This window comes from Schistosoma mansoni, chromosome 4 (assembly GCF_000237925.1).
Source record: "Schistosoma mansoni strain Puerto Rico chromosome 4, complete genome".
Lineage (NCBI taxonomy): Eukaryota > Metazoa > Platyhelminthes > Trematoda > Strigeidida > Schistosomatidae > Schistosoma > Schistosoma mansoni.
The window spans coordinates 18,763,957-18,786,044 of record NC_031498.1 but is presented as its reverse complement, the minus strand read 5'-3'; the positions used below and the strand labels follow the sequence as shown (position 1 = coordinate 18,786,044).

The 22,088-nt window shown below is 39.2% G+C and overlaps 2 protein-coding genes across 2 annotated transcripts; one reads left to right on the top strand and one right to left on the bottom strand.

Annotated features, from left to right (window-relative positions):
* Positions 1 to 2,089: 2,089 nt before the first annotated feature.
* On the bottom strand, positions 2,090 to 3,436 carry Smp_175190 (hypothetical protein; the record flags this gene model as incomplete). The annotated part of the gene is made up of 1 exon (XM_018797069.1): positions 2,090 to 3,436. One exon carries the CDS (start codon positions 3,434 to 3,436, stop codon positions 2,090 to 2,092), a length of 1,347 nt encoding a protein of 448 aa, XP_018652147.1.
* Positions 3,437 to 13,501: 10,065 nt separating this feature from the next.
* Smp_096720 (hypothetical protein) lies at positions 13,502 to 21,429 on the top strand. Its single transcript, XM_018797068.1, has 5 exons — positions 13,502 to 13,573; positions 19,935 to 20,058; positions 20,092 to 20,365; positions 20,404 to 20,579; positions 21,121 to 21,429. Exons 2-5 carry the CDS (start codon positions 19,945 to 19,947, stop codon positions 21,229 to 21,231), a joined length of 675 nt encoding a protein of 224 aa, XP_018652146.1. The 5' UTR covers positions 13,502 to 13,573; positions 19,935 to 19,944; the 3' UTR covers positions 21,232 to 21,429.
* Positions 21,430 to 22,088: the final 659 nt, after the last annotated feature.

Genomic DNA, 22,088 nt, shown 5'->3' with positions numbered 1-22,088 from the left:
GGTCTATTATTGGAGTAGCACTAATAACGAAGCAGACCATAATTCTACATTGGTAAGTCTGGCCAAAGAAACGCAGTACCATTATTGATCTTCATTTCTTTGTTTACCTTTCTCGATCGATTTTCACTTGTTAACCCATTATTGTATCAGTCTTCTGATTATTGCTCACGTGTATTATCATATAGTAGTGTTGATTAGTACTCATAACTTACCAGCTCAATCGATACTAGTAAGTAGTTATCCATATTAATTATTACCTAGGATGGTTCATTAACAAGCCTTGACCCAAACAACTAATAAAGGGGAAATAAAGGCGAACAAAGGGGAAATAAAGCGGAAAATGCATTGGAAAAGAAGTCGTAAATAAAGGGGAAATGCGCCAAAATGTCTGCTTTTTCGCCTGTCCGGGGGAAATAAAGCGGAATTTCCCCTTTCTGTCGCTCTGTTTTTCAAATGTCGCTGAATTGCCGATTTTTACCCTAAATATCCGACGATTTGCCGACTTTTCCCTTAAATATCTGACGAATTTCCGACTTTTATCATAAATATCCGAGGAATTTCCGACTTTTACCCTAAATATCCGACGACTTGCCGATTATCAGCCTAAATATCCGCTACATTGTCTACTTTTCCACTACATACACACTGATGTATTTACCGCAACCGCCTCCTGTGTTCGTTTTCATTCCCACAACACAGCACACGCATAATACAAAGTACTTAAAATGTGGTATAATTTCCAAATTTTTGTTGAAAACAAAAAGTTCATCAATGTACAACGTTATGAGCAGTTGGCAGATGGTAGAGCATCAATGCTCCTTAAGTAATTGCCGTTGTCACGGACCAGGCATTTCACGTATTCATTCTTTCCACCAGGCCTGTTGGACTATGGAGACTCAAACAATTCTAGTGAATTATAAAATGTAATGAAGAAAAACGTTACTATATCTAGGAAACTTGTTTTGCACAACAAGGTACTTGAAGCTGAACTTACGGCTATATCCTTGAACACGGAAGACTCTACCTATAGATAATGCAAAAACAATAATCACTTTAAAGCCGTACATACGTGTTCTTTCTTCCGTCGATGACGCTTCTGTACTTTGTCTCTCATGTCGTGAAAATAACTTTGCGCAGCCATGTCATATAGTTTCTCAATGTCTTTCTCGTTGACAGATGACGACAGGAATCGATTAGTCATGTTGTGTGCTTACAAATCTGTCCCTCACGTCTTTTAGCTCTAGACAAGCGTCCAAAGTTCACAGTTCCTCTTCAGATGACAAAGGGAACTGTTGGCTGGATAGTCCACAGTCAAATTGACGCTGATCTTCGCGGTCAGTGAACCTTGAGAGCACCAGCTTCATATTTGTATTCAGTTCACTCAAGCTTGCCAACATTTTAAGCTGCAAAGTATGCATTCTTTGAAATCGGAAAAATAGAAGTAGATCGTAGGAATGACTTACTCAACCTCCTCGGACGTGGAGGGCGAGGTGTCTAATTGTGTCGAACTGCTTAATAGACATGTCCAAATTAAAGATACTTACTCCGCAATCGGAGAGACAACCTTCTCAAACATCCGAAGTTTTGGATATTGGACGCGGCTATTCCCAGCCTACATCTCTGCGACATCCATGTCCACGGAATTGTAAATAAAACCCTCTTTACGTTTCAATGCACTTCTACGAAATTTAAGTAAGATAATTGAACTGACCTCTTTTGCTTTTCTGTGTATAACGGCAACGTATTGTCGTCCGACGAAGAGGTCTGATTAGTAGCATAGAACATTTAGAACGCTGCCAACAATTCATTGGCAGATTTGAGACTTTCTATAAGAAGCGATCGTTTGCATGTTTGTAACTAACCGCATTTGTGGACAACACTGCACTTGAACTTAGACCAATTTTCTTCAGGTAGGTCATTGTTTTGCAGATGGAGATCAATGTTCTCCCTTGGGTACAGACAAAGTTTTTCTCCAATAACCCAACGTCCCGCTGCAATCACCAACTTACTTTCGCTTGGTGCCTTACTGATTACGTACTTATTGTTGAGAGACTAAATATTACACAACAGGAAATTAGAGGAAATACAATCACATAACAGTGTGTAACAAAGGGACAATAACCAAATGATTAACACAATTTATCGACATACATTTACAGTCAACATCATTATTCGAAACCCAACTGCATTCACTGCTAACAACGGAGCATTTAAACATTCCTTTGTTAGTGGAAGGTAATGGATCTTCAAAGTAATTTTGTGGGTCTGTAAATGGCCTGAATTTTAATAGTCCACTATCTTGGATATCAGTTATCAATCCCGGCTTTCTGTTTACTACTACAACGTTATCAGGCTTAAATGAATTTATTTGGCTATTCCTAAACATTATTACTTGCTTGCGTGAGTCAGCCTTACCTATCACTGGGTTATCATTAGTCGAAATGTCAACCTGGAGCCTATCGCAGAAAGACATTTGTTCCGCGTAACGCTGAGCTGCTTGCTTAGCCACGGAATACCCACCGTGTACGGATTTCTTAATTTGTCTCATATAAGACTCGAATGGAAATTCTGAGTAGCTATCTAACGGTCCATGTGCTCGAACATCGTCAGGAAGATGCTGTGGCGAATGCACATCATAAACTAAGTTCTCACATCCGTAACAACATTCATATTTTCTTAGAAAATTCCTTAAATCCATCCTGACAGATTCTATAACCCTATTATAAAACTGAGGATGTGCAAGCAAGTACATAGACAAAGCAAGACGTTTGAAATTTAGATACAAAGGTTCAGGCAGAATATTTCGAAGAATAACAGGGCCTGAATATAGAAGAAACAACCTACACTCCGACGCCTTCCATACCGATACGTAGTCTAGTGTTCTACATTTACGCTGAAAGTCAGAGGGAGTACTTTCTACGCACCGAGATATCAACTTATTTATACTTCTAATTACACATGAGTTCACGTTCTTTAGCCTCTTGTGTCCTAATTCTATCCAGAAAGTCACAAGTTTCTTTGTGACACCTAAGTAAACCATATGCATGGGATCTAAGGGGAAAGTTGATGTCATGTCTATTGGCAGACTTTCGAACAAAGAATGTCCTTGATGGTGAATAGATTGTGTCTGACTCCTGAAACTGTCGTCAGTTCTTAACGTATATTCACCGTTTGGGAAAGTCATCTTTCCATCAAGTCGTCTATCATCTACAACACACCGGTCGCAACCTGCCTTTCCGTTGTGATTAACAGTGTACCTAACATCAGAACGAGCCGGTGCATCACATATTACTGCAGTTAACTTAATAGCTATATATTTATTGAACCTAACACTAAGTAGACCCGTTTCAGTCATTTCTTTTATTTCGGAAATGGTATCGGCAGAAATTTCGTTGAATTGTGCCGGCTTAGTATTCACTCCGTAGATCCCTATCATGAAGACATCACTAAGTCTAGGGGCAACGATCCTTCCTAATACAGGCCACAAATGTTGACTGGAGCTCCTTGACATAGAAAGCCCATCTACATTAATATACAATTGCAGAGTGTCAAAATCACAAGTACACAACCAACGTTCAACATATCTTGGCAGGTTGGTCTTCAATCCAAGATGGTAGTAAACCCCACTGCTGATGGACTTCGGTTGTACACTTGTGCACGTCCTTAAGAGACTTCTAATGCTCGTCGGCAAGTCTGGTATGAGAAGGCGAAATTCATTCAGAACCCTGTCTGCATCTCGGATACTCAGAGAGGTGGATGTCATTAAATACATTAATATCCTGTTCATCTTCTCTTTACGATTCAAGGGCTTGTGATACGGCAAATTGACGGTAGAACATCCTATAAGAAATTTATTAGCGTATGAACTTCATACACCTACCATTATCTTCCAGAAGCCTTTCATTGTTACAGCTTGTGGAAGGTAATACAGTTGAAGGAATGTCACGACAATTACTTTCTCTGTCAACTGACATAGTTTCTACATATATAGGTGGTAAAGTCAGTTACCTGTAGTCGTGCTTTCAATAGCAAAGTTACTAAACGAAAGCAAGTCATGTCTCCTCAGAAATTCGGTACGTAATTTATTCCAACGTCTGTTATAAGTAGATCTATGACATCCGAGGACTCTTGACAAGTTCACGGTTGCCCTACGTCTACGAGCTCTTTCACCGACTTGGCTTAAACTCATGTTATAGGACTAACAACGTAAACAGTTAGAAGGAACTAAAAAAAACAGAGAGCACGTCACTCACCTGCATCGTGTAAGTAATTTGTGATGGCGGCCAACCATGTCGAAACACCTTAGCTAAACAACAGAAAAAGTAATTACAAGTGCAGCACATACAAAGGCCTGTGTCCGTATTTTATTGCTTGAGTAATAATGATTATATTCATAAATTTAATGTAATAATTCTTTATTTTTGACATACTTAAGAAAATGTTCCTTATTGCGGTTCGTTCAAATACTGTACGTTACGCCAAATTGTCTACAAATATCCCCCAAATATACGACGTAAGGGGGAAAAATCGACTTTTCCCCTAAATAACCGACGTGCAGGCGAAAAAGCCACATTTCCCCTTTATTTACGCTTTCGTCCGCTTTATTTCCCCTTTGTTCGCCTTTATTTTCCCTTTATCGGTTGGTTGGGGAAAGCTTTTACAGGCTTCAGCGAAACAAACTTGTCTAAACATCAAGCTCTAGCAAATATGGCCCTTAAGTGACGTAAATAGACATTGACTAGGGATATCAGCAAGGGGTTGAATGGTTATCTGAACCTAATTCTTCATCTCGTTTCTCCACTCGGCATTTCACTATATTTCGAACTATGGACTATCCGACCATTGCCTGACTAATCACATCGTGACAACTCTGCAATTTTTGGATTGCATCTATTACTATAGTACTGCTGATAACAAACTAGATCATAATTTCACAAGCTCCATCAAGTGCGCCCGAAACATGCACATTTATCAAATACTTCAGATGATTGGTGAGAAGACGTACCTTCAAATATATATATTTTATAACTTCAATAAGCTTTCTACTTATGGTGATTCGAAGGTTCCAGAAAACAAGATTCTCGTGAATACCTAAAACAATGGGGGATAACGTTCCGCGTTTTTGATCGGACAGTTACCGTGACTATATTAGTCATTTTGCTGGGAAGTTTTAGAAAATCTCATAGACGCAGTCCTCTATGAAAAACTAACCTCGGAAAAGAGTCCATACTCACTTTCCAAGTCTTTTCATTGTTTGGGTTGATGTATAGAAGTAGCATGAGGTAATAGGGAACGATTAGGTGGGGCCTTCTTATAGCAGACTCATCGGATTAAAGTTAGTGAGACGATGTAGTCAATGAAGTGACTCATTTTTTCACAGTGAAAGTATCGTCCAGTCAATGAAATGTTAATATGCCACAAACTGATATCACTCCTGTTTAAAAGTTATCAGATTTAAATGTTGAGTAAGAGAATAGTAAACAGGTGTAATTCTGAAGTCAGGTTGGAGCTAGAGATACGATTGAAAGGAAAAGGCTTTTCACACTGTAAAATCGTCAGTCTTACACCAATATATTTAAATGACCATGATACAACTGCCTTCTCAACATGATCCTACGTCTAGGTCACATCATTTTAATGCTCTGACCCTCCCTTTCCTGGCTGGAAAAGCTGGTATGTCTTCTTGCACATATGTGCCTAAACGTGAGTAAACATTCATCATTCATGCATTAAATTTATCAACTACTGATTATAGGATACATTTTTAAGGTTCTATGTGTGAAAATCCATGTTTACACTTGTAATTTATTCCTATTGTATCTTTCAGTCGTACATTTTGCCAGTCTTTTTGGTTCCATTTGAGATGGTAGTATTTGTATTTTATCATAGTTTTTATTTTTCTTACGTATTCACTGAGTTTCTACGTCTTTTCCTGAACTGCGTTTATATTGTTTTAGTTAATACTTAGTCTTGGCGGCACCCATATTGATTTTTCCCCCTTTGATTGTGTTGTTTGCATTGACTGTGATTTCGCGCTTTTGATTGCGAATTGAAGCAACCAAAAATTATCTTTTGAATGAATCTGATCCATCCGGAAAGGATAGAATAATATTTGTTCGCTACTATTAGTAATTCTTATACATTTCTTATCAATTTCTTTATTTATTGTAATTTAGATCGATTATTGGGGGAACAACTATTGGTTGAATAATTGAGTGGTAATATTTGCCTAGGTTATAATGTACATTTGTATTTATAATAAAATTAAGAACCGTTATTTACCCAATCACCTTGTTTCGGATTCAACTGAGCAATAGCGCTTGTCTAAACTACCTAGATAGTTGTTCTTCAGTTCAAACCTTAGTTTGGACCTTATATTATGTTTTCTTTTGCTCGTAGGGCTTCATCTATCGCTCATTGTATTTACGTATAGTGCGTCTGAATATTTTTATCTGTTTACATTTATCGCGTTATTATAGTTCTGAAACAAATTAAATCCTTGGCGTTGTTGAGTTTTTCGATAATTGTTTCATTTTTGTTTTGCTTAACACTTCCCTCTGACAATTGCCATGTCAGATTACGGTGTTACTGTCATCACTGCACGAACCGATTACTCCCGTTCTATATATAAATGAGATTTGAGTGCATTTCTGTTTTAGGGACACGTGTTGTCAATAACCTGCAATTAGTCTTAGAATCCTATTATTTCCTGTCTGATGCTTAATTTGTGGTTGATTCTGCAGCTTCAAAGCAAATTATATTGATCCACTCTTTTTCTTTCAGCAGAATATTATTCCTTGAATAACTTCGAGGATTGGGATTGACAAAATGTTGTAAGAATTGTTCTTTCTGCCTGTTAAAAAAAAGATTTTCCAGCAAAATTCCAACTAGCATGTACTTATAAAGTCTTTAAAAGTTGATCTTCTGTTATTTGTTGTGATTTACGTCACACTGTTGGGAGGAAGTTATTAGCGATAATCATCTTTTTTTCGCCTTTTGAACTCCGCATTGTCTCCGAAAAGGCCAGGAGACGAGCAAACTGGAATTTCTGGAATTCCAAGTCATAGGGACTTCCTTATTCTTAAGAATACTTCCTAAACAAATGAAATCTTAACGGCTGAATAATACATCTAACATAGGAATGAAATGTAAATCCAGAATGACCACACCAACAAGGCAAAATCTACTTTGACCTTTACTGTTTTCTATCCACTACTCAACTTCAAGTAGTATATCATGCAAGGTAGGGTATGATCGGTTTGAAGGAATTATACGGTTAGGAACCAGAATTATCGCGTCATCATTATAAGCGCATAGAAATGTGAATTTCATGCTAGTGTACAGTCACAATGCCTATGAGCACCTTCTGAAACCCAGCATAAGTAGTAGATTTCCTTTTTAATAAAATATTCACATAGATGTCCCATTACATAAGCACATGTACGAGTAAAAGTAAGCGAATCTCTTCTTTACGCATGCACTAGGACACTGATATTTATTTTGCTTTGATCAGGTTTTCTATTTCTTCTATATTTTGCTGTGTGTCATGTTTAATCTGTAATCCCTTAGCTGTTCGAAGGCCATTTATACGATATTCCATAACTTCTGTGGATTCTCAACACCTAGAGTGGTGAATCTCAGAGTCATGAGTGTTCAAAGCCATACCCTATAGTTGAACCATAGGAGCTTAAGAGCGTGCTACGGATCACCACTTCTTGATATATGACAAGAAAACAACTGAAACTAAAGGGATGGTATAGATACTTGGATGGGCCAACATGAGTGTTAATTGTTGTCAAAGTGAGTTGGAGCTGATCTAAGAAAATTTGATGATAGTCATCTTATAAACCAACTTTCTATAATACATTAGAACCAAGGATTCAATTAAGGATGTTTTCAGCTCCCACCATGGTGTAAGTCTGCTTCAACAAACTGGGGTTCAGTGTTAATCTGTTATCGGCACATATACCAGAGGTCCTGCCATCAGACTATAAAGGTATAGCAGGAGTACCCCATGCTGAAGACCAACTATTAGACTATTCTCCCCTCCTACGGATCATTTGATGTTCTATTTACTGCTTGTTAAAGAACAAGACGGACTGTCCATCTTTTAAGTAAGACTGAATTACCCTGTACTTGAACAGTAGTAGATTAGCGAAAGTCTGCTTTCGAGGAAGAAGCGTGCGTTATCCTGAGCTCAGCTCTGGATTTGAATGGACCATGAAGGCGAACCTCATTGGAGAAACGGGTAACAAGCATAAATATATCAGCACTGTTACAAGGAAAAAGAAAAAGCACGCTGAGAAGAAACAAATTGTAGGCAGCACTAAGGTATGTGGATCTACGGTTTTAGTCCGGAATCCACAAATCAACCGAAAACAGACTACATGGGAGCGAAATTCGAGCGACGTAGAGGATATGAGCAAGAGACAAAATAAGATAAATTATTGGTTCACAGTCACACCCGGAAAAAGAAAATTAAGAAGATAGAGTGAGACCTTTGCGTTTGGCGCCAAACCGGATTGCAGGGAAAACACGATTTCAGTGAATTAAAATTCCACAGTTTGTTAAGACAGACATCACTGATAGGTCAGTCACGTTTCCGAAGCTAAGAGAATCTTCCGACAAGGGACCGAAGGCTGCATTTGAGCACGACCTAAGTCACATCAAGTCCTTAGTAAGCAGGCTACTCCCAGAAACAGTTTCAGGAGTTAGTATCTGTAAGCTTTATCGAACAACACAAAAAGTGCATTCTGAAATTACTCAGAAAAGCCACCTTTGCTACGGTTGAAAAAAGAAACCTGATACTGAGAAACTGACGCAAACTGATTGGATACAGAACGTATGTCCTCGAGGATCTCAGCCTGATTGACGTTTTCAAGAGACTATCGTCAGAAGTAGGAATAAATGAGCGCCGCCGAAACGGTGAAAGAAACCTCGTTCCTAAAGGTTTCCAGATCGTAAATTCTAGAGCAAAACGATCCCCAAACCACTCTGGGTGGTAAGGGTAAGTTCTCCACAGAACAAAAGGTATGCTACGCAAATGCTCTCAAACTACAAAATAAAATAGTGCAGCTCAAGACAATGGTGGAAATAGAAAATCCGGATGTCATTGTTATCTCAGAAACATGGCAACGTCAGAAGTCTTCGATAATGAAATTCATTTGACTTGCTCTTTATCCAGTAGGACTGATAGATTAAACCGTGAGAAAGGTGGGGTTATTCTGTACACAAAAATTACCTCAACTATACGAGCTGTTGAGACAGTGGCACATGATTCAGTGACATGTTAACTGGTGCGTTTCAGGCTGAAATGTAGACAGCAAGATATTGAATTAGTTGTAATATACCTCAGTACATAGTGTTTGGTAGATGACTTCCTCCTAAGCAAACTTAAGTCGTGGTGCAATAAGGGCAAAAGCCTTATAGTTGGTGATTTTATTGCACTGTATATAAACTGGGTAAACTTAGAAGTAGGGTCATTGGCAAAGTCATTTGATTGGGAAGTGTTAGGAACCTCAATTGCACTAGCTTTATTACATCACATCAGATATCCCACCAGATATGAACTAGGAAGCACCTCGTCTCGGACTTAGTCTTCACACATGTTGATGTTGTCAGTCAAACGACTTTCTTCCCACCTCTGGTGAGAAATGATCATGTAGTCATCTTATTCTAGTTCATGGTTGAAGTTGCCTGTCAAACACTTGCGCCGACCCGTCGTAACATACGTAAGGCACACATAGAGGCGATAAACTCCGCAGCATCTGCTGAAAACTGGATGACTCACTCAGGTGCATCAGTAGAAGAGTCATAGACACATTTCAGGCGGCTATACTACCAGGTAGCTCGACCATGTATACCCTGGACAGTGCCAAGGTAGAAAAAGTACTGCCATCCCTGTATAGGCCGGGATATTCGATGTTTAATAAGACAAAAGAAGAAGTGTTGGAACGTTTCCATCAGAATTGGCACAGCAAGTAATAAGGAACGCCACAGGTCGGTAATAAATAAGTGTATGATTGAAGTCAGGGAAGCTTGTAGAAAATATGAAGTGCAGTTAGCAAAATCTGCGATCAAGCAGCCCAAGCGACTATTCTCGTATATAAATTACAGAACAGGGATGCAGAATTGGATGCCCAACATAACTAAGGAAGGGTGCGGATCTGAAACGACAGAGGATGATCAGGAAAAACAGTGGCTCTAGCATACTATTTTGGGGCAGTTTTCACTCAGGAGCCTCTTCTAGACGAAGAACCAGACCCAAATACAAAGTCAACAAACCGTCTGCTCACCGTAGATTTTGATGAAAACAATGTACTTAAGGCTCTCAGCACCTTAGACACTGAAAAGCTAACAGGACCGGATGAACTACATCCCGAAATTCTGAGACAAATCGCACAATATATCCCCACTGACTATGATATTCAATATTTCACTTGGCTAAGGTGTGTTACCCATGGACTGGAAGGATGTGATCGTTACTTCCATACATAAAACAGGACCAAAACAACTTCCATCAAATTTCATACCAGTCAACCTCACCAGTGTCGTACTTAAAATACTGGAAAGAATAGTTAAAAATGCCATAATGACATTTGTGGAGAGAACTTGTTAAGCAGTGAACAGCATGGTCTCAGAAGAGGTTTATATGGCACAACAAACCTCTTTATAGCAAGGAAGAAATAGACAGAGGCTCTGGAAAATGGAAAATCAGTAGATGGTATCTACACAAACTTTAGCAAAGCATTTGACAAGGTGACGACAAATAGACTGCTATTGAAGCTAGAAAAACTTGACAATGACGGACCTCTTCTAGAATGGCTTAAGGATTTCCTGGTAGGTCATAGTCATAAAGTAAGAATAAATACGAAGCGCTCGACCTGGGTACCAGTACTTAGTGTATTAGTGCTAGATCATGTTCTAGGTCCTTTCCTTTTAATACTGTGTGTAAATGATCTCCCAAGTATAGTTGAGTCCCAAATGTTAGTATACGCTGATGATGCGAAAATCTAGCGAGAAATAACGGGAGACGCAGATGCATGTGCACTTCAGGCAGACGTAAATAATGTGAATAGCTGCTCTAAAGAGTAGCTGATGACTGTCAGTGCGGCAAAGTGTGTCTACATGCACTTCCGGGATGCAAATGTAAATAGGGAAGTGCTTGTACCCGTGGCCCGGTCTCACAAGGACATTAGGTGAAAGTGAGTCATGATGTCAAAACCACAGCCCACTGTCTGGAGGTTGCAGTTAAGGAGTTTCGAACCCTCTAGGCTTTAAGACGGACATTCACCAAGTTAGATTCTATCATGTTCACAACAGTATACACAACCTTAGTGAGAACTAAACTTGAAAACTGCTTTCACGTTTCAAGCCCTTGTTTCAATGGTGACCTGGATATCACGGAAAAGCACGAGGGGCAGTTACCCGTGCAATTCCATAACTCCGGAGTTGACCACACTAAGAGTGGCTTGAAGAGCTGTATTTCTTTACTCTGTCCTACCTCAAAATAAAAGGTGATCTGATTTTGATAAATAGAATACCAATAAATAATTTTTGACCTAATATATTCTCTTTTTCCTCTTACTAGGTTGAGACATCACAGAGGACATAACAGGCGAGTAGAAAAGCCAAGAACGAGCAAAGTACCCGTGGCATACAGATTTTCACACCGAGTCATCAATTCTTGGGATCTGTTACATGAAGCAGTGGTGTTCACACTTCAATCGACTCATTCAAGAGAAGACTAGACACTCACAAAAGCATACCAGAAAACGAATAACAAAGGATGTAGGCCTTCTGTCCTTACTATACAAAACTGAATCTGAAAATCTGTGGGCTGAATTCTCATCCTTTCAGTAAAATTCTCATACGAGACAATCAAACCTTTAAGTAAAACATCAGTAACTTCTTTAGAAGCTAATGAAGACAAATCCATCTTATACCCTCTTACATATTTTCGAACACAATATTAACGGCACTGTTTCACCGACTAATAACTCGCGAAGAACTATAATCTTTAATTGACAATTTGCAGCATTTAGTATGAGCAGTGTTTGTCCAGTAGCCCAAATGCTGAAACTTCCATGGATCGTACTAGAACATAGAAATCTAAGGATTTCAAGTTGTTCGAGGAAAAAGGTGAACCATACACTGCCTGTGACAATAATAAATTCATCCTCCCACTCTTAGGACGAGATTTATACAACCCGAAAATACTGTAATAATAAGCCATTACGACAATAAGCGAAATTTAATACTTTTAAGACTTAATCAAATGTGTTCTAAATCTCCAATCTCATAACATGCACGATAAGGTAATGAGCCACACTTACGATTCATTAAAATATATTTTGTGTTATTATACGTCAAAATAGACATCTTGAGAAACAGTATGTCACTCACCATAGTAGTAATGTGTAATGAAAATACGGATACTCGATGTAACAGTGGAAACTATTTGATGTCTGTCAACTTGTATCTGTGCTAATTGATGGTTTCAGGTCCTTGGTGACATCCTTCTAGGACTTGAGAATCTATTTCATAGGTCTTATTGGTTAAGATAAGTAATTGAGGATTGGTTACATTCCTGAATAACAAGTTCGTTTTACAAGACACTGAACGTTTGATGACCGTCTTAGTCATGTAAGTAGTACCTAAACAAATGGGCTTCACTGTTCAGTAGATTTAGGAAAGACAATCTATGTACACAGGAGCCAACATAGACAAACAACACAACTAGAATAAAATATCCTTATTCTGACATGGTGAACGTTACATTAGCTTGGACGGATGATCATCAGCGGTAGAAAATCTGTGAGACATGTACACACTGTAAAACTTACAAACATAACATGAATATCATCTTTCTACATTAGATTAGTTCCAAGTGTTTGTTAAGCAGGGGACAGTGGAGTTACTTCTTACCTTTTTTCACTGAACAGAAACTACTACTATCAGATCTAATGAGATGCAGATTTTAGGTAATGTGGTTCTTACTCAGCAAATTGTGAACTGTCAACTGTACAGATAGTTGTTTAACTCATCAGTGCGTGAATATTTTTCCATTAGAGTATTAGTGTCTCAGAGATGACCTTCCAATGACTTGTAGAATCCTAGACACTTCTGAGCATCCTCTGAAATACTCACTTAAGCTCGGTCTCAACAAAAAACTTAGGGGTAACACCCAGAAACTGGAGACATAATATAGTGGGACAGACTATATCGACACCTTCTGCTCCCTAGGAGCAGTCAAACTATGTGATCCTTTGCCAACTGAGGTAGTCCAAACGAATTGCCGGGAGCTGTTTTAAGAGAAAACGTGACATATTCTTAGGAACTCAGAATAGTATCTCACTATAATTTACTAATATTTTTCCTTTAATTGTTATATATACTTGGGTTCCTATCTGAAGACATTGATGATTCACTGCTACTAGATATGGAAGCCTGTTTGTCAAAAACATTTTCTATTCCGTCTAGTACAATTTGAACCATTTGTGCACATATTTAAATATCGCGTTACGGTTCAGTGATTGGTAGTCGACGCCAGACGTGATGTTTTCGTTCTAAGGTATGTCTGTATTACGATAATTTGAACCACACTCTCAAGTTAGTCATACTAAAGCGTACGCAAATTTACAGACACTTCAGTAATAAGAATATTATATGTAGTCATGTGTTTCATCGATATTCTGAATTGGAGCGTCAGCTATAACATCAGTTCTTAATGGAATGTACATCCACTCATTAGGTCAACTGACCTGTGTTTATCTACGCAGCAACTTACTGTGAAGGCCTAGTTTCCTTAAAAGTGTCCATCGACGTGGCTGGGACAGTTTTCTTAGGTCGGGTTCTAGTCAATGACCATCCTCCAGAAATGGCGTCCCTCTCGGAATTTATTCTACCGTGCATAGTCGAGTGGGTCAGAACCCAGTTTTCGATCAATTTCTTAACGTCGTGCTAAAAGGTTAAAAAACGATTAAACCTGCGTAAATCGAGTGGTCAATGACTGGAACGCATTACCCGAAGAAGAGGTATCAGCCACATCAGTGAACATTTTCAAGGAGAAGCTGGACCTTCACTGGAAGGCAATCTGTCAGGATTAACACAGGTTCATCAACCTACTATCCTTATTACTGAAGACTAAAATCCCTTTCCTTAATGCAGAACTCTGAAATAATTTCTTTTGTTATTCAGTTTCAGTTTGGAAAGGACAGGAGGCTTGATGGCCTGTGTTAGTCCTGGCGATGATGGTCTCTCAGCTGATCCAACTTTCTTTTGAAGGAGTCGACGGATGGAGCCTCAACCACGTGCTGAGGTAATGAATTCCACTCGTTGATTATTCGATGGGAAAGTCGGTAGTCAGCTGACAAGTAATTCGTTCGGGGCTTGTGAACTTTTTTGGAGTGTCCTCGTAGATTTTCTGTTTTGGAAGACAAGAAAAATGAGGGCATATCAGGTGCAAATTTGTCATTAAGCAATTTGAAAACTGTAATCAAGTCGCCTCTGATTCTTCTATATGACAGCGGGAATAGGTTTAGCTTGGTCAGTCTAGTACCATACGGGAGCTTCGCTATTCCGGGAATCAGCCTAGTTGCTGTTCTCTGAACCCTTTCCAAGAGTTCACTGTCTTTTTTTAGGCAGGGGCTAGCTGCTTGTATGCGGTACTCAAGTTTAGGACGTACGAACACTGTATACAAAGTCAGAAACGTTTTAGCGTCAAGATGCCTAAAAGCCCTGCGTATGGACCATAAAGTCCTAAAACCTTTGGCGGCTATTGCACGGCAGTGTGCAGTAGTCTTTAAGTCTTGACTAACGATGACGCCTAAGTCATTGTGTGCCTGAACAATAGGTAACTCAGTGTTATTCATCGTGTATGTATCTGTACCCTGGTGGCCAATATGCATCACAATACACTTGGAAGTGTTTATCGGCAATTGCCAGGTTTGGGACCATTCAGATAATCTCTCCAGGTCATTTTGAAGTTCTAAGCTATCGCCCTTGCTTTGTATCGCTCTCCATATCTTGACATCATCAGCATAGAGTAAGACCGATGACGATAGTAGACGAGGGAGGTCATTTACGTACAGGAGGAATAACACTGGCCCCAAAACTGTACCCTGGGGGACTCCACTAAGCACAGTTTCCCAGCTAGACAACTTGGAGTTCACCCTTACTCTTTGTTGACGCCCAACCAGGAAGTCTTTTATCCACATCAATAGATTGCCTCCAATCCCGACATTCCTTAGCTTATATAATAGCCGGTTATGCGGAACTTTGTCGAAAGCTTTGCTGAAATCGATGTAAGCTACGTCTATAGGTAATTTTTGGTCCTTAAGAGCGCACCAGCTTTCACGAGCGACTAATAAGTTTGTGAGACAAGAGTAACCTGTTCTAAAACCATGCTGCTTTTCGGAGAGGAGCCGGTTTTCATCGAGATACTTTAACAGCTCCTTCCGAATAATCTTTTCTAAGATTTTAACAACCACACTAGTTAGGCTAATTGGTCGGTAATTCTCAGGCTTATGTTTTGTACCTGTTTTGAAGACTGGACTTACTATGGCGTTCTTCCAGTCTTTTGGTAGACGACCCTGGGTTACGGATAGATTAAAACATACACTTAAAGGGTTCGCAACAAAGTTAGCTAATTCCTTTAGTAACCTAGGATGCAGTTCATCGGGTCCAGTGGATTTACCTATGTCAAGCTTAACTAGCAGACCAAAGACATCGAGTTCTTTAATGGTTACGCTGTCCAGTGCTTGTGTGGGGGGATTTTCATGGACTGGTGAGAAGGGTGTTTCTATGGTGTATACATCGCTAAAGTATTTAGAGAATACTTGAGCTTTGCCAAAGTCGTCCTCCACTAGTGATGTGGCAGTACTGTCTCCCCATAGTGAAGGAACATTTCTTCTTCTTTTTGTCCTTTGGTTTATATACGAATACAAGCGTTTAGGGCATTCTATGGATTCCCTAACGATTTTCTCTTCGTACAGCTTTCTGGCCTTACGGAGGGTTGAGGCACAGGTATTTCGAGCCTTTTGATACTGAGATTTTGCCTCGTCAGTCCCCAGTAACCTAAATCTGTCCCACATTTTCCTTCTTTTACGGAGAAGGATGCGAACCTCCCTACTGAACCACGGTGGGGAGTTTCTCGTTCTCTTAGGTGTAGTCCAAGGGATGTGGGGGGCGGTAACTTCTAAGTATAAATTCCGGAATATGTCCCAAGCCGTTTCGATTGATGACTCTGGGTCTATTTTCCAATCTACTGATGATGCTGATTTCATGATGTCTGGTATGTTTGCTTTCCAGACGTTAGGTCTGGATTGAGCTGAAGCGTACTCGTGATCGACAGTTATATGGAAGTCAAAGCTTAAAACTGCATGATCACTTTTGCCTAGGGGTGGCATGTAATCCAGGTTTGCAACATCATCCTCATAATGAGTCAATATAAGATCTAGTAAGGATGATGCAGAACCCGGGTCGTACCTCGTTGCTTCCTTCACGTGTTGCACTAGGGCACATGTGATTACCGCATCAACTAGTTCCTGTTCGAAGGAATTTGCTGACGATTCAGTCCGCAGATTTCCCCAGTCCACCATGGGTGCATTGAAGTCCCCTAGGATTAGACATCGATCACTTCGTGATAAAGTGTTGAGACTGCTTAGCAGGACCTCGTTTGCCTCACAGCTTGGACTGCGATAGATCAAACTAAGTAGCAACTCTTGTCCCCTGCATTTCAGGCGGCAGCTAACTAATTCATACGTCCCACTCTCATGGGATACACTGTCGATAATGGTGAATGGGATAGCATTCCTAATGAATAGAGCTACTCCCCCTCCTTTACGCGTTTGTGTTCTGTCGGCCCTTACTAATGTAAAACCCTCGAAATCAAGTTCCCTACTATCTATAGACGGCGTCAGCCATGTTTCTGTGACTGCGATTATGTCTGGCCTAGTTGAGTCAATCTGTACACCTAGTTCCGGTAGCTTATTTAGTAAGCTCCGGGCGTTGGTATAACAGATCCGAAGCCTATTTAGGTGGCCTCGTGCTTCACCCAGAGTGGCTTCGGCATCATCCTCTGTCGAAGCCTCACAACCCGAAAATTTACAATTTTCAGGTCTTTAAAATTAAGGGAGAAGATTTTACGCGTTTTAATCAGTGATCGTAAGCAATTCAATCGAAATACCAACTTGGCATCCACTTGCCAATCACACTATTTCGTCTCAAGTATTAAAAATATAAAACGAAGGAATTTTTTGTTTCCAGATAGCCGCTCAAGACCTTCGCACACCTCTGTCTTCATGCTCCAGTAGTCTTCCTACCCACAGCACTATTCAAAACTGTTAGTTTACAATTACTTTTCAATCTTCGGATTTCTTGTTTACGGAAGTAGTGCTCCACTATTGGATTACCATCGACGGTTAGCATTACCAATGCGGACCGTCACACTGAAAATAATTTCGAAACCTAGAATTCCGAGCCTTCTAATTTACTAGGACTTAAGGTCATCAGAACCATATGTACAAGTTCTAATATCACACTAGCGACGGAATTCCCCTCCTTTTAATGTATGAATAGTTATTTTAAATGGATGTCTATCATATGCCTACTTCGTCTTTGTGACGAGCAGTTTACATCAATTCCTGACGTTTCGGTACTAAAGCCTCAATGCTCCACGACCGGTAATGAAAATCAAGTCCTAGAAATATTTCTCACGTTTTAATATCGTTCATATCTCATGGTCCTATGGAGGCCCTTGGGATAGCTCACATTAATATGACCATAGAATAGAAGCTGTTACTTCCTCAAATGCCGCTCTCAACTAACACCATACCTTTTTAATCGACTGATCCGTATCAAGTGGTATTAATCAATCATAAGTGGTTACTGTTGGTACGTTAAGTAACGTAGAGTAGACTTTTCTCTGATCATCTAATTCACTGAACAGACGAAAAATATCATTTTTGCAATGTAAATGGTATTTCCCTGGTTAGATTCTGAAGCTCATATGCATCCTACTGTCTTAAGTATCCATTTCAGTTTCACGATTTTGCGTATCATCCTTGCGCAGGGGCCATGTTAATCTTCTCTGCATCGTTCCAATTTTAGTATATGTACCACCGAAGCGAGTACTGATACAACTGGGCTCTAAAATAAGTATCCGCCGTAGAGAACTAATATCGTGAAGGCATGCATGTAGGCGGAGTGTAATCAAAGTAAACAAGTAAACGAGGTCTCGTTACTCGAGTAACTTATAGTACGAGAGTCCTGATTTTAAAAAACTCAACCAGAAAGTATTCTCCCAACCGAAGGATTCACTTTCATTTTTATGAAAAATGTAGTGGAAAACTACAGCAAGAATGCTATTGGCTTCTGTCCCGAGTAGTATGATATATCAAGCCACTGAGTTGCACTATATCTGGGAGCCTAACTAGGGAGTTGTGATTGACAGATCCCAGTTCTCTACATCCTTTTATACCATGGTGCCATATTATAAAATGGCCACGTCTCCACTCACTTGTAACGTTAAGTAACTGACGGAGTGGAATTATCTGGGATGACATTCCTACTTGTGTCCTAGGCCTCCGCACCCGGTTCCTCATGATTGTCGTCTGTGTACCCGATCACGTCCCTGAATCTCCTCATTATTAACATGATGTTATTAAATGTCACCGATCATCCGGAGGTAAAAATGATCAAACAGAGAGTTATCTAACATTCTCAAGTCCGAAAGGTCGGATATCACAACCACAAAGTAGGACTGCTCCCACTAATGGGTTTTAGACTCAACATTTTACAGCTAAACTAACATAATGACAGCACCAAAGTGGCGAAAGCCGCTCTATCCACTACATATAGATTAATTTCATCTAACAGTACCACGAGCACTCACAACTGCTTAGGTAAACAAACTTTCTGACACGTATTACGTATGCCCAACCACCGACTGCCCCGACGTGCGACATTTTATGGTGTAGGAGTAGGTGGTAAAAAGCTAGGGGTGGCCAAACCAAAACGTGGGCATAAATCCATGAAGTCGCTGACAAGTGGACTAAGCCATGTTGGGATCCGCGAGATGATAGCAACCGATGGTTAGAAACCTTGAATGACATGGCTCAAAATCGTTTGCCATGGCGAAGGTGTATTCACTCTTTGTGTCCTCCCAAATTCTAATCTTCTGAATTCTTCATGTCCCTATCTTTTTTCTATTTCCAAATTTGTTTCACTGAATTATACTCCTTGAATAATATCTTCGAACCCTAATCTTTCGGATCACTGCTTACACTCTTACTACCTCTACTACAATGAGATTTGAATCGACACTTGTATCTCTGTGCTAATATGGTATGGCAACTCAAACTGATGTACGTACGCACGAAGTTCTACGTTGTGACTGACTAAACGTCTCACCACCGAAAGTGAGGGCAGGCGTGGGTCCCCGCTAGTTGGATTTAAAAAGTACATGCCTATGGACACCAATTCTCAATTATTTGCGATTTTTGCGTTTCGAGTATCATCACACATCAATACTATGTCATCCACATACTCCAGGTCACTTTAGTATCAAACTGCTGTCGTGTTGATTTTCTGTAAAACACTTGTAAAATATACAATTAGTAATACCGCTATTTAGTCTCAGTGTAATAATTAGTAAATATTGTTAGGATACAATCCACCCAGTTATTTTTCAGATAGTACACTTAGAATGATCTAATCTGCTGATGTCATTCCAGTAAGCGACATGCGCAAACCAGAAGTCAAGTAATATTGTCACATTATGATCGAAAAGGTAGGCAAACGTCCTACGGCGGTTATGATATCAAAGAAATTCGGTATACCAGTGGCTTGTAACTTTCTCGTCTGTTACGTTATTTATCTCATTTTATCAATAAGGTAATAGCCGCCTTAATGTAGTACTTTGGTTCTTTTAGGAGAGTAAAGATGCAAGATGGTGTTTGTGAGCGTTTTGTTCGACGCTACTTATTATCGAAGAATTTCAAAGACACACTGAATGCATTCGAAATTGAGCATTCGAAAGAAAAAAGTAGAGGAAAAGTAATTAGCTTAGGTTAATAATGGTGTATCTAGTTTCAGCCATTAGACATTATCGATCAACTTCAAGAAGCGATCTACGATTCTAATTTAACTCAGTTGACCAATCAGTGGAATTTCTTAGAAAATACACTATTTCACCGGTTGTCAGGTGATAAACAACTTGCTGCCAATGAGCTCAAAGTGCATGTTTTTCGTACATACTTAGTGCAGGCTAAAATAAAGAAACGTCAAGCAAAAATGACTGAGTTTTTCGAATCACTTTCTTCGCAGTTTTCCTTTGGAAAAGAGGAATGGCAAAGTTGGTGTGGTAATGTTTTATTATTAAGTTGATTAATCTGCACACAGCTTTGCCTTACGCAGCGGATCCAAAAATGCATCCAGAGTTTTTTATGTATTTTACAAAGTCGTGGATGGATGTGTTGATTCTATCACTAACAAACTTCCTCTGTTTGATAAATTATTCTGAAAGTAACCAAAGCAGAGTATTTTTTGAGATGGAGTTTCCGAACCGGAAGAGTAAAGTAAGTTCGGCCTGTCGTTGTTACTTCTGTACATAGTTTGTAGTCGAGAACTATGAGTAAAAGGCTATATACGCAACAAGTCTAATAGTTCGAGTAATTTGTTCCCACTTCTAGTAATACAATCAGATAATAGAAATGTTTTTATTAGTTAAGGTTTTGTTTCTACTACTTTTTAAGCTAACTTTTAGTACTATAAGCATTTTTAATTATCATAACTTTCTGATACGCTGCTCAGAGTTACTAGAACTGAAATATAAGTATCTTTCCATCTTTAAGATTAGTAGTGAGACGAATAGAGAAACAAACACTAGGCTCATACACCTTTAGCATTCAGTTCGATGTTGCAATCCTTTAAACCGTTATATATATATATATATATATATATATATATATATATATATAGAGAGAGAGAGAGAGAGAGAGAGAGAGAGAGAATGTGATGGTGAAAAAAGTATCATGTGCCATGTATTATGTTAGTTTATCAAAATCTGCTAAGAATCCCATTTTCTTTTGGAAAAAATATTATATTTTATTTCCATAGTCAAGCACAAACGAAAAGACACCGACGTCAGGAAATCAATTGCCATTTGGGGAGCTCCTTGATGACTTTAATGAACTGGGAACTATCCGAACAAATTCAAAACTTCAGTGATCATTTCAAATGTCCAATAGTGTGAAACAAGTGTCGTTTGTGTTAGTAACCCATATGTATCTAGCGTAATTCTACATATGACTGACTACTGAACATTTTCAACTACATTTCTGAACAATCATCAACGTTTTGTATTTGACAGAAAAAATTTTATCTGTATAGTAGCTAAATACCTTTCTTATAATTGATTGTGCTAGTAAATGTAAAAGTTATCACTTGTCTCGACGGGGGGAGTAATTTCATTTCCATAATCTACTTTTTTCTAATTTTCCCGCCTATGAAATCCTATTGTCCGCCAAACCTATTCATTTTCCATGCTCTTCGATTTTGCTGCAGTTAAAGATGTTTTGCCTTGTTAATTCGTTCCTCTCTTATGTAAGTTCTGTACCCCTAAATGTGTGCCTAATACTTGACTTTTAAATTAACTGGGGACAAAAGAAGAGGAAAAAAAGTTGTATTTAGTAATCAAGGAAATTGAAACTCTAAATATTTCGCTGTAGTGTGAAGACGTATCCGTGATGAATGTAAACTCAGTAGTTAAAATGACACCAGTTAAATGATCACCGGCTACCATGGGACTGCATCTCCTCACGATGCTCCACTGCCTTGTGGACTAGACCTTCAGGTCAAAGGCTCGGGGTGTGGCCCCCTAAGAAAACCACCTGCTTCGGTCTGGGCACCTGGGCAGTATCACAGCCCTCAAGCAAATCGAATGAGATTTGTGAGGCGCATATTTATCTGGTGCTTCCTTGTACCAATATTTATGTATTTAAATAAATAAATAAATAAGGAGTACTTTAGATGTGTACTTATATACCACATTATAATTACAGATATCATTCTGTTCGACAGTATAT